This window comes from Lissotriton helveticus, chromosome 8 (assembly GCF_964261635.1).
Source record: "Lissotriton helveticus chromosome 8, aLisHel1.1, whole genome shotgun sequence".
In the NCBI taxonomy this organism is placed as follows: domain Eukaryota; kingdom Metazoa; phylum Chordata; class Amphibia; order Caudata; family Salamandridae; genus Lissotriton; species Lissotriton helveticus.
The window spans coordinates 842048433-842062459 of NC_136069.1; the positions used below are offsets into that span (position 1 = coordinate 842048433).

Below are 14027 nucleotides of genomic sequence, written 5' to 3' on the forward strand. Positions count from 1 at the left end.
ACTCTTGTACATAGGACAAAGAAGTGGATCCAGTGGTCAGATGGCTGACCTCCTGTTAAGCTATAGGGCCACCTCAAACTGCAAAAAGACTTTCCCTGAAGAGCCCAGCTCTCCAGCTCAACTGGAACAGCACTGCACCCTGCTGGTGGCTTTGGTCAGATGAGTTTTTACCTCCAAGTGCTGTTTCTGAGGTCCTGTGCCAAAGTTTAACCCTCGACATCGTGAAAAACCTGGGACTTAAAAACCTTTGTCTCCAAAGAGGGCCAGAGGACCAGGACAAACCTATCAAGTCAATCTGGCCAAGGTGTATTGCAGTGTTACTGAAGATTCAGGTTTCTTGTGCTCGGAGCTCAGCAGCAAATTCTTTTCAGCGGGATTTCGCTTAGAAGGTATCCGACATTGTGGAGTCCTTGTTACATACATCCTGCAGCCTTCTCCCCTGAAGGTTTCCAAGCTTTACAAAAAGTGACTAACTACGAACATAGAAAACTTAACTGGGGAAGGTGCCAAAAGTATCCAGCCGGCAAGAGAACGTTACTGGACTCAAGTTATGAACATTACCACTTGATGCTTTTCCTGTTTAAACAAACGGCTTTATAGGGACCTTTTTCAACATGTATCCAAAGTTGTGGAACCCTTCTTGGATACAGCCTGCACCTTTGCCGACTCAAGGACTTTTGCTTCCACTTTCAAAACTTAAGTCCGAAGATTAAATCTTTTAACCTGGTTACTGTATCCGACCCGCACGCTATCGCGGTCAGCCCCAAATCGGGTCTAGGTCCCAATCTACTGTGACAAGTTGACCCTCATTTGCGCGTAATGCTTTTTGGCACTATTTTAATATAAAACTTAAAAAAATGTATATCTCCAGTTCCCGTTATGGGATTTTTGCAATTTGCATGTCTTTTTGAAACCTTCACTGTACCTAACAAGATAGTGACATTATTACTTGTGGTGGACTCATTGCCACACTCAACTAATATTCCACTTTCTCACACTAATACTCCATGGGATATGCAGAAATGTTCAAGACATTCTAATTATCCATTTTTATTAGGTTCAAATTGCATTACTCTGCTCTTTTGAATGCATAACAAAAAGATCTCAAATGCATATGCAAATCCTCCTACACATGCTGGTAGAGCTTCTATCTATCTGTACCCAAAACAAACACATTCTAGCACACTGCTGTATGTTGTGACCCCCTTTTTCTTTGTTGCTCTTTTGCACTCATGTTGCTGATCCTGTTAAAAATCTTGAGAGGCATTATGCCAATGGCAGTGATCATAGTATGAGACAGAAGACGCAGTTGAGAACCAAAGTGAGTATATGCTCCTGAAGAGGCCATGGACATTGACTGATGAGATAGAAACAGCACTCATTTTTTACCCTTGACATCTATGTGCCCACACCTAAAGGGGACCATCAATAATAAATCATAAAATGCCTTTCCAGTTCCATTCTCCTAACTGGGCATTTTCACTGTTACTTTGTTTTTCCTTCTTCAGAATGAATATTTTGCCCCTTCTGGTTTGCCTCCTCATCCACGTATGGTGCCAAAAGATCTGCTTTTCTTTTCCTAATAGTTATTGATTTTCTAGAGTAAATACTCCCTTTTGGCAATATAGGAATCATTCTCTATGTCCGTTGTTGTGCCTAATGTTCAGAATTATTTAATTGTGAGTCTATTTTTGCTGTTTATAGCGATATGATGAATGATTCACTTATTCTGTATGCTTCCAGGCATGTACAGACATCCTGTCTCACCAGAAGCAACTCACTGTGGGGTTGCCACCTGAGCCTCGTGAAAAGACCATCACAGCGTATGTATCATTCTAATAGTCTCATTTACTCTCTTTTGTATCAGATACTTAATATCACTCATCTGCTTCATGTAAGAGTTGAAACCTAGGAAATATACATTACTTTAGGTGTTTAAATCAGCTTAAGTTAAGACGTTTATCTAATAGCTCAAAACAGTGTATAAAATGACATACATACTTTTATACTTTCAGCCCTTTACCTCCAGATGAGCTCACAACACTCATTTACAAAGCCAGTGGTGATGATATCAGCATAGCAGTTCTAACACAGGTAAAATGCATCAGACACAGTCTGTGTTTTTGTTCTAACCAGAAGACATGGTTCTTGCAGCTAAGCTGCTAAAAAACTAATGTTCTGAATCTACTTTCTCTGTCCCTGTATCTGTGGCAGGAAATAATGGTCTACTTGGCTATGTTTGTCCGGTCACAACCCAGCCTCTTTGGAGAGATGCTCCGGCTCCGCATTGGGCTTATAATTCAGGTGATGGCTACAGAACTTGCCCGCAGTCTGAACTGCTCAGGTACACCATTGTAATGATTGTGTCAAGTCTATTAGTCTTCTACTCTGCATCTTTCTTCTCTTACTGTATGGTTAATGCATGAATTATATCAACAACAGTATCTAATTGCTGTATTAGAATTACTAGTCTGTTCACCAATCTCTCCAGAATTCATCCCTGTTTCATGATGGACTGCAAAAAAAAACAGCATGATGTTCCATCTGAAGGGAAAGCGAAATGCATAGATGGTATTTGTATAGGGTGAAAAAGGCAGAAAAGGTATTATTAGGATGGCTGTAGATCAACAATGTTGTCAGTGAAAGCATCTCTTTGAGGGTATGTGGAACCACTGTATAGGCCAGGTAGTGAATAACTGGTGGTCAAGCCATACATCTATGTACCCAAAAGCTCTTAAGGTGAAGGCAATAATTAATATTCCACATAATCTTCATTTTTTTGCTTCTAAAACTTAATTTGAATGAACAAACAGGCAACAAATATGTAAAAATACCCTAGATGTTGGGCCAACCAGAATATGAATTAAACGTGTATCTGCATCTTCAAGCATCACCGTCGTCATCGGTGCCATTGCCATCCAAATGCAGAATTCACTGACCACATCTCCCATAGAAACCCCCTACCTTGCCAACTCTGCATAACTGTTTCCTGCATCCATCTGACTCTTTCATGCACTGGTCTCTCCAACGTCAAGATGCTTTTATCTGATAGAGACATCAGGCTGCATATTCCTTAATTTAGAATATCCCCAGGCATCAGACTGGATCCAGAAAACTTTTTTCCCAGCAGTACCTCTGCACTCCTGGAGGGGGCGGTGCCCGGCTCCGTCCTGTCGTCGTCCAAAGAAGTGACGTCAATGGAGCTATATAAGACCCCCGGCATGCTGACATCAGTTTTTCTTCTTCTCTGCATCCCAACGCTGATTCTGGAGAAGCGGTTCCTCTGGCCTGTTTTGGTATCAGGCCTTCACAACGCCTTTTCGTGTCTGGAACAGTGTGCAAATGCCTGCGGGCTTCAAGTCGTGTGCGTTCTGTTCACGGCAGATGTGGGTGACGGAGCCACACAAGGTCTGTATGTGGTGCTTGGGCAAGCACCAGGACTCCACCAAGTGTGACGCCTGCCGGTAGCTGAAGCCGAAGTCCCTGCAGGATCGACGGATGAAATTAATGTCTGCCCGGTTGTACCGTTCAGAATCCTCACAGCACCGGCCTCCGTCTCCAGCGGAAGGATCCAAACAGTGCAGTTCTTCCTCCCACGTTGAGATTCCTGTGTGGGGCAAATCCCGGAGTCATTCCCATGGACGTTGCCCGTCTGCCTCAGGTAAGCACCGAAAGAAGTCATGGAGGTCGTCGACCTTGCACAAGCGTGACGTCGGGGCCTGCTGCTCCCGGTCTTCACTGGACACGGGCACTCAGGAGTCGACCCCCGCCTACCCACCGTTTCCTGCTGCTGGGGCGACTCCGCCCCAGATGGAGGCCTATTCTAGGGCTCTGCAGGCCATGTTTGGGTCACCCCTCCCCTGGCGCGCCTTTGTGCCCCACAGTGGGGGTAGGGATTCAGGTCGGGGGTTCGCGGGCAGGTTCGCCCTCAGCGCCGACCGAGTGCCTTGACTCCGGTTCCTGGGTTGCTGCGATGTCGGGACACGGCCTGGAGGGGCATTCCACTATGACATCTAGTCATACTGATGTGTCTTCGCACAGTCCTGTGGGGCTCCCTGTGTCGTCGCTGGATGCGGCTGCAGCGCGGAGCTCTACTCCGAGTCGACTTTGTTCCTTCCCGCTGGCTCCTTATTGGAGGTCGAGTTGACGGCGGTCCGACGACGGGTAGATGAGTGCTCTTCGGGGGTCATCGACATCGATCTGATGCCGTCTCAACGTCGGTCGACTCCGGTTCCGTCCCCGGATGTTCCTCTCCTGGTGGAGGACGTGACCCCGGTGGGTTCTCCACCCCCAGAGTTTTTTCAATGCTCCACAGAGCAGAGGCCCATTGGGGACTGGCCGGCTCATTATTCTGCAGGGCCTCTGCCATTGGGTGGACGGATTAGCCTGCAGCCATCCCCAACGGATAACTTGCTGTCTCCACCTCGGATAGCCACCGAGGCTAGCGCAGAGTTGGCAAGGGCGGTTTGCTGGGCTGCGGATATCTTGCAGATGCAGCCGCCCTCTGTCTCCCTGCCTTCGGATCCTTTGTTGGATCTTCTCCACCAGGGCACGGTGGATGTGGAGCATCTTTTTGCCTTTTGGTGGGTTATTGTATGATGTCCTTCTGGGGACTTGGGCCAGATACTCATCGGGTGACCCCGTGGGTCGTGCTATTGCACATCGCCATCGAGCCGCTCCAGATGACTCTGCCTGTTTGTCCCTCCATCCTAGGGCTCAAGGATTTGTAGTCCAGGCAGCGCTCCCTTCCTGTCCTCCTCCGTTGATTCCTCCTACTCGGGAGTCTAGGTGGTTGGAGTCGTGTGGCCACAATGTCTGTGCGTCCACCAGCTCAGGCCTTCGGTCCTTGAACACGACCTGCATGTTTGCTCGGGCTACTTTTGCCCTTTGGGACTCAGTCAAACAACTCCTTCCCAGAGAGCCCTCGTGCTGACCTCGTCCGGCTTATTCAAGATGGCCGCAACATGGCGCAGTTTTCCGTCCGTTCGGCCATGGACACCACTGACGTCGTGGGTCGAGCTATGGCCAGGTCAGTTGCCCTGCATTGCCGTGCTTGGCTACGCGATGGCAGTTTCCCTGAGAATGATCGGGAGAGACTCAGGGATCTGCCCTTTGATGAGGCCCATCTGTTTGATAAGCATGCCGACTCGGCATTCCAGCACATCCTATCTGGATTTCCATGACTGACAGGTTTTTAGTCCTCTATGGTGGACTTGTGTTTTGGTATACAGTATTGACACTGCTTTTATGATTTCCGTCTCTGGGTTCAAGACATTATTTCCCAGACAAACTGTATTACTGTTCAGCCTTGTTTTTCCTTCCTTTGGTACAACTGTGCCAGCTGTTTATATGGTTCTTTTTGACCTCTGCCTATGAGCTTGCCTCAAGGGGTGTCCTTTGCTTTTTATAGGGATGTGACGTACCCTATGTGGGGTATCTGTTCGCTATTTTGTAGCTGCTCTTCCTTGCCAAGAAGTTTCAGAGGCTCCTGTGGAGTTCTCTTCGTTATTTGTGTCCCTCTGGGGATTTTTCCTGTGGGTTATGCTGTGTGCATCTCCCTTTGTTCTATACTCCCCGCTGTTGTGGAATGCCTCCTCTGTTGAGACCCACGGACTGAAGTGGCCCTCTCCTGGAGCTTCTGTATTGCTGCCTACAGTTGTTCCGTTGCACTCCCATGCGTCTGTGGACGCAATGTGCTCCGGTGTATTGTTAGGGTTCTGCCGTTTCTGAGTCGCCTGAGGGAGTTTCACGTCCTCCTCCCTCGCATTTGGCTCATCTTTCCGTCTTCATTCTGCCCCTAGCACTGTTGGCTGTCTTTGGCGTGGGTACACGTCCCTGTGGGCGCTTTGTTCCGTTCCGCTCCAGATCAGTTCTTTCTGTGTTCTGGGCGGGCACCACATGTGGTCCACACTGGGTGTGTGTGCTACCACGGGGGACCCATAGTCTTCCTTGAACCACTGTCTTGGCTGCATTCTTCCTGTTGTATTTTTTGCTGGTGTTGGGAAAGGCTTGGGCGCACCTAGTCTGGGGTTTTCCTATGGGCAGTAGAGTTTTAGCCAGAGTGGATCTCTGTTGCGTTTTACGTTGTGCCCCTTGCTTCCCTCTGATGATCCCTTGCCTGAGCTCAAGTTTTTCTGTACGTTTTATATATATATATATATATATATATATATATATATATATATATATATATATATATATATATATACTTTTTCAGACATTCTGAGTGTTACTGACTCCTTCTTCTTTAGTGTGGTAGTCAGTATTCCTGCCTGTATCACGGTGGCTCGATCTTTCCTTCCCGATCAGGGGTTTGCCTTCTTTTGTGGTTTGACTTGTATGTCCTGCTACGTTTCACATTGGTACCTCTTGGGCGACTTTCTGTTCTCTAGGGGTACTCTTCCAGTTTCCCTTTGGTTGTCACTTTCTTGACTTTTTCATATATTTCTATGTGCTGTGTGCGCACGCGAGGAGGCAAGCATACGGGGTTTCCCTGCGGTTGATTCTGGGGATTGTCTCAGAATTCCTGTCTATCTCTCTGGTGCTGCGCCCGTCTTCTCTGTCAACGCGCACATGCTGTTAGGCTTCATTGAGCTATGCATTGTCTGGTGTGGTTCTCACTATACACAATGTCTGTTCTGCGTATTCTTGTAATTCACATCTATGTATCTCCTGGTAGTCGTAGTTTGTATGCCCTGGCATGATGCCTTCTGCCCTGACATGTCATTTGTTGGCACCTGATGTTGTGCCGCTCAAATTGTGTGTTCTGAATCTGCCATCATGTTTAAGTCCCTTTGCTGGACCTTTGTCTCTTACGGATCCTGGGATCCTATACTCAGTTTCCCTCTTTTCGTAGAAGTTTATGGCATTCTGCCATTGTGCACTGACCTTTCTGGTTCTGTGATTTCATATTGTCCCTTTCTGGCTGACAGTGGACTTGTGCTGTCCTCTGACGGATTGTGGTACCTTGCTTCCCTTCCTTATGCTCTGTCCTGAACCCCATGGTCTGGTGTCAGCTATGCTGGCAATGCTGAGCTTTATGGGTCTGGTGTTAGCCACGCTGGCATTGCTGCCCCCACCTTGTTTCAGTCAATGTTCCTGATGGACTACTTCCTTTGGGAACTTTGTGGTTTTCGGTCGCATACCCTCCTCCAATGGGGTATAGTTTTGGTATTTATTCTAAGTTGAAGAATCTGCAGCTAGATGTCTCTATCAGATGAACACAGTCTATCCGCAGATTCCTTAATGCCCGCCCATCCTCCCCGTTCTGTGAGGGCCTTTCCAGGGGGGTTTCTACCACTTTGCCTCCTTACAGGTGGCCTTGGTTTTCCTGAGGGGTGGTCTAGTTTCCCTACCTCTGGGGCTGGTGTGTCATTCTGTATTGGCACATTGGCTCTCCACCCATTCTCGTTCTTGGATGGCTAGGTTATGTGTTTTTCAGTGCTCCTCCACCAGGATCTTCTGGTGTGGAGATTCTCATGTTCTTCTACCCTCCCTCGTCTGTTTCTCCTCATTATTTTGGGGTCTCCTTGTCTCGATTGGATTGAGATTCTATTTGACTATGCTACAGTTCAAGGCACATTATGTGGGGGTGTTGAACATTGTATGTTGTTGTTCACTTCTGGTCACTTGCCATGAGTCATGTTGATCCAGTCTTGTGGTCCTTTCATACTGTTCCATCCTGTGGTTGCAAACTGCCCTTCGCTTTGTCATGCCATTCATTTTCACAGCCGTTGCCTCTTAGGGGGGGGGGCACGACTCTTCGCTTTGGTGGGACTTTTTCTGGGGTGGGTGCTCTGTTCGCTCCCTTTGTTCCCTTCAAGTGTTGAGTACTCTTTCAACATGGTGTTGTTTCTCATCATTCTATGATTTCTTATCATTGTTGTTTCAAAGTTTTTTGCTCTTTTTTGGCACACTGTTTCTATACTCTCACAGTTTTTGTAGTGGCTCCGCGTTGTGGCGCAGAAAAGTTTCATAATAGAAAACTGATGTCAGCATGCCGGGGGGGAGGGTATGGCTCCATTGACGTCACTTCTGTGCACTACGTCAGGATGGAGCTGGGCGACGCCGCCCCCCGGCGTGCAGAGGTAGTGCTTGGGAAAAAGTTTTCCGGATCCAGTCTGACGCCTGGTTCTAAGTTAAGGAATCTGCGACTAGACTGTGTCTCTACCAGATACATTATTACTGAAGGTAAGTAACTTGTTCGCTAAAGCCGTACCAGTATACCATAATGCTTTCAACTTTAAATCCTAATAGAGGACTTTGTCACCCAATCTTCAGACCATGTGCAAAGACATTACTCAAAGTCATCTACTGGCCTATTTTGCAGACACAGTAGACTCTCTTCAGTCCTCCACCGTATCTTAAATTCCATCAAGCCCCACTGCCTAACCGTGCACAATATATTTGCAGCTTCTTGTAAAGACTCCATTGTTAGGATATTCAAGCAACTAAAATCATATATGCCTCTGTGAGTCATTTTTAGCTTGAATTGGAGAAGAGATAGTTTCCATCATGTTTCGGTGTGAACTTATGCCTGAATCCTCCTCAGCCTTTCTTCAGTATGTACCCCTGTTTGTCATGACACACCTCTTGGCTCTTTTGAAGGGATTATAATGATTGGAGGAACTATCCTCCAGTGGTTCATGTCCTTTCTTTTGCATTATACCCACCATGTCAAATCAGTCTTCTTCCTTTTAGAATCTTCCAAAGTCTCATCTAGGGTGCTCAGTGGACCATATTGTCTTTGACATTGCAGACCTTCTAGCAAGCCCTACCACTACTGACTAGCATATCATTTGTTGATATCAAACATGTACTGATTAGAATGTGAAATAATCTTGATGAATGTTGGCAGACTATGGAGAGTCTATTGCTTGTACAACAGTGGATGCAGTGAAATTTATTGTGGCTCAACGCTTTGAAAATTTAGTTGTACTACTTGAGGACTCCCATGTATAGGTGTAACTCCTCACCTTTTTTCTATTCACCATTTCTGAGTAATAATTTACACCTTTGTGTAGACTTATATAGCTCCACCCCTTCGAGTGAGGGTGTGGAGCCCCAAGCAACAGAATTTACGTGGTTAAAGTTACTACTAGTAACATTGCCCCTGTTGTTGGAGATCTTTGCCACCAGGGTCTCTGAGATCTGTCTATAGAAAAATCCAAGGAAATATAATAAAGGTTCCTATTTAAAAACATGATTAGCACTGATTAAATGTATAGACAAATACAGATTAGTTGCAGATATATATTAATAACCTGGAAATAATCAAATTAAATGTTACATCACATAAACTCATCAAACAGTATGGGCACACACTGCTTTCCTTCACCATATTTTCATCTTCTAACTGTAAATCTGAGTCCACTGGTATATGGTGGAAGGGGGGACTATGTAAGTCTACTGGTGAATGTAAAATGATGTTTAAAATAACAATTGCTAGAAAATAAATGGGCACAATAGAAAGTAGAGGTAATACTTTCTGACCAAACCATAACTTCAAACAGAAAAATTAGACATCCTCTTTAAATTAAACTGGTAACTGTGTTGTTCTTGCCACCATCATTAAATATTGGAAGGAATAACTTTATTAGCAAATATGCGTGTCACAGAACCTCCTCTGCAGATTTGTTAATTCCTGAAATATCTCCTGCACCATAATCAAAAACGTTTTAGTCAGCTTGGGCTCCTTGTAGTACCCAAAAGTGAACTGGTTGAACTGCCATTAGTGATGGTGAGAGAACCCAAGGTATAACCTATGGCCATCTTAGTCTCAGTTTTCTTTTTTGCGTCACATTGCACCTGGACAAAAATTTCAACTTCAAAGAATGTAATCTTTTTACCTGATTTCCTTCTCTGTAAAACAGTCTGACATCCTGATACATGTGGCTTTGAAGATAATGCAGTACCTCTTAAATTTGATGGAGGCTGGTCAGGGGAGTCAGTGAAGTTTCCATTAAGTTGGGGTGATTAATTGTAATTTTCTACCCAGAATTACATGAGCTGCTTCATGTAAGACAGCTGCCATAAGAGCCAATGTGGAAAGGAAAGCAAAGGTTTGGAGCTAGGAAGCTGCCGGTATGGAAAGCTATAATGGCGTAGACACCAGAATGGAAATTACCAGTGGAAGCTTATGGGGACTCAGCTGAAGCCACACTGTTTGAAATGTCTTGGCAAGTTACATTGTGATAATGTTCATTGTCAGCTCAGGCTCAGTAATAAGCTTGTGGTTCTTGAATTCTTGGATACCAAACAAATATATCAATGCAAGATTGTGCTTCTTTTTGAGGGGTTACAAAAAATGGCTATAATTAGAGTTACCTAATATCATACCAAATTGATAGTTAAGAAGTGCAGCAGTTTTTGTGGTTTTGGAGACATAACCTCCCTAAGAAGAATACACCAAAATGTTAGTTCTAGGATCTCCATCTCCCAGAACATTTGATCCCCCCAATACAGGTCAGATTATTTGGCATATTATAATTTTGTTGTATCCAATAATATTATACCCCCTCTGAAATGTGCACTAAAACGCATGCCCTTTGCTGTCTTCAGAATATGAAGCATTGCATGTAACAAGTGACTGAAGTTTTAGGTGCACCCACAGATGCTAAAAAGTACATTTATTGATTTTCTTGCATTCCTTATGTGTACAATTTTGTCTCTGATCTAGTTTTGGATTGTGACTTTTCAATAGGGGTAGGCGTAATGTACGTAATTTGCTGTACTATAATTACAGCAAAATTACATGAAATTACCCAGAATTACGCGAGGAGAGTAACCCAGCAATTAGCGCAAATTTCTAGATCAAAATGCACCCTCACTAGATCCAAGGGTGCATTTTATGCTAATATAATAGCAAAACACAAACAGCAGCTCGCGCTTGCTAAGTTCTTTGCTCCTGTGCTTCTGCAGTACGATTTTTGTGGCAACATAGTCATAATTTTACTCATAATTAAGCAAATGGGAGTAATTGCGTAATTTTGGATAATTTTGCAGCAAAAGAGTAACATGATATTAACTAAATTACTCTGAGAACTCCAGTGTAATTAAAATTTCTCCAGGCCTACTTCTCAGCGGGGCAGCCTAGGAGATACTGTTATCATTTCCCCTTTCACAACTCAAACATCTGCTGGTAAAATAGCGTAGTAAGTTAAATGCTTGCTGCCTTCAACTGTGTATGTGCATGACATGTTTTTATTATTCACAATTCAAAAGCCAATAAATTGAGTACCCTTTAGTAGTAAAATTTGTTATGGTCAGTGATTACAAACAAAAACACTGAATATTAAGTGCTATATGAAAACAAGTTATTACATTAAACCATATCTTCACAACTCATAGAAAGTACTCTGATGATTTTCCATGAGCATTATCGATTTTATATGTTAACCTTTATGTAATTTGCCATTTGTTTTTAGACGTTTTCAACAAATTGTTGTTGTGTTTGTGTTTGTATGGTTTTATAGATGTTCTGGAAAAATGCACTGAATGTTTTCCTCATTTGCTCTTATTTGAATTATGGTTGCCTAAACCTCTTCTTTTTCTGTAAATAAATACTACAATGAGGTGTATGAAAATGCAAAAGCTCCTTGTCCTAAATAGGATTGTACATTGTCTTATTGTTGTCATTATCTGCAAAATCATCAAAGTAGCATGTGAAGATATAACCCTATCTTGTCAATGCTCTCTTGTATCATTAATAGGTGAAGAAGCCTCTGAAAGCTTAATGAACCTGAGTCCATTTGATATGAAGAACCTACTTCATCACATACTGAGTGGCAAAGAATTTGGTGTTGAGAAAAGCAGTAAGTCATGTATTAGGGCAAGTGAAAAATAATCCACACTAAAATTTGTAAATAGGAAATGTTATTTGTTTGAATAATGTTGCATAATCGTCGATGTCGGAAAAGTAAGCTTAATTGGATTCACCACCTCTTGGCTCATTTTTCCTACCAACAAGAAATCCTTCTCCAATTTGAGATGAATAAGAAGACTGAAACAATTGTTTGCCACTATTTATCCTTTTTGTTTCGTCTGATATTCCAAATCATCTAGTGTGAAGTTCAAGTAGGTGTGGAGGAGTTCTTCAGCTTGAGGCCACAGTTTTGCTTGAGGTGGATAGTGGTCAACAAAAGAAGAGAGAAAAGAGGGCCTCAGTGAATAGATGGCCATTAATGCTAGCTACTGGTAGTTGCATTCTCAGGAGTCAGAAAGTCAGCAATAGTAACAGAACAGACAATCACTAGAGTTATAAGAGCTTTGCGTACTTTCTATACTTTACATTCCGTGTCCTTTCCCTCACAGGCGAATAGGGAGCTATACATGAGGTATTGTTGAGCTTAAGGTTAAGTCAGGGATGTCATTGGGTCAAAGAGTGTTCGGGTTGTTTTCTGCTACCACTGGAATTTTGTTGAATAAATGTCAACCTCAGTGAGTGGAAGTACATTTTTGCAAATACACCAACTAGTATTTAAGTAATTTAATACCCTTTGTAATACCTATCCACCACTCAGCTGCTCAATGGAGTTGATAATTAGTTTAAATGTTGTACCTTACAGGCATGGGGATACATCAAGTCATGTTACATGTTTATTAAATGCAAACACTAAACTGTCAGGTCAGTATGGGCTATTCTCACCCAACTTTTACTCTAATCTCAGAAATCCAAAAAATTGTTTTAGAGTTTTCCAAAGCAATTCAGTTGTATTCTTCTGGTTTGAGATCCCCTTTGCCAAAATAAAGGAAGATGAAACTGGGAGTCCACCTCGTAGATCACAAATGGCGATATTCTAGCGCATCGATTCAACATATACCTTTCACTAATAGGCATCAGTTAATACACTTTAAATTTCGCCATCACTGCTGTCATACTTCGGAGAGGATTGCCAAATGTACCCCTATAGTTAAATAGCCTGTAAGAAGTGTGGCATGCAATACAGTGGTTTTTTTGCATGTCCCAAAATATATGAGTATTAGGCTGCTGTTTTTGCCTAACTGAGCAACATGATGACTACAAACCTACTGGTGGACCCTAGTCTAGCACTACTTGCACTATTCACAAAGCAGATTGATGCAATAGCCCTTTTACTAGCCAAATGATGGATAGTAATCTCCTGGTGGAGCTGAACAGGGCTCAAAACAAGCTGTTGGTTATGAGACATGACATACTATAATACTCATTTTGATGTGTATATCAAAACACTGCCTGGCCTAGGGATTTTTGGAATCCTCTCCAAACTTATGTTTTATCCCAGAGATGACCGGTCGGATCACTTTGGGCCCCAAGGCATACTACCCCCTCGGTTGACATTGTGGCTGGACCAATAACTGTTCTGTTCTAAATTTAGTGTTGATGTGGTGGACCTGCTTGTCTCTCTGAATGCTAAGTAATTTTGCCTCTGGTTTCACTGTCATACTTGCTGCAATAACCCTTACATTTCAATTAAGTTATAATAAAAAAGAGGAGCATAAAAACAAAAAAAAAGAGAAGGAATGGTCTGGTGTGTAACTAAAGTTACAGTCACCAATGAGATTAGACACTCTGTAACTTGCACTATGTTACTCTTCTATTCATCCACCGACTGACTCAGTCAACAAGGATACACTAGATTGATTAAAATAACTAAAGAAGAAAATTGAAAAAATGCAGCTGCATAAATGGGGCAGGCGAAATTAAACCCACTGTGGGCATCCATTTTGAAATAGTATTCTGCTTAGCTTATAATTGTTTCTGAAGGATACTTCTGACTACAGATTCCTCACCTTTAGCATATGCCCAGGTGCCAGTCTGGATCTGGGACATTTTTCAGCATGGCCTATGTGCATACCATACCGATCCTATTATCCTGTCACACTCCAAACCGAATTTGTCTCGACCAAAGTTGCATCTTGGAACAGTTTCAGCGCGACCAATTCCTGCTCATTCTGATTTAGGCAAAATGGAACCTTTGTGTAGGAGGCGGCTCCAGCACATTTTCGGAACGCATTGTGACCAAAGTGAGCCAGCCTTTGAAGATGAT

At 43.5% G+C, this 14027-nt stretch overlaps 1 protein-coding gene across 1 annotated transcript in view; it reads left to right on the forward strand.

Annotated features, from left to right (window-relative positions):
- Positions 1-14027, forward strand: part of PHKA2 (phosphorylase kinase regulatory subunit alpha 2) — a 779558-nt gene that overhangs the window by 540934 nt on the left and 224597 nt on the right. The window contains exons 24-27 of the mRNA XM_078657648.1: positions 1744-1823; positions 2016-2094; positions 2215-2344; positions 11712-11813. Of these exons, the coding sequence (XP_078513774.1) occupies positions 1744-1823; positions 2016-2094; positions 2215-2344; positions 11712-11813 (391 nt within the window). The remainder of the gene's footprint in view (positions 1-1743; positions 1824-2015; positions 2095-2214; positions 2345-11711; positions 11814-14027) is intronic.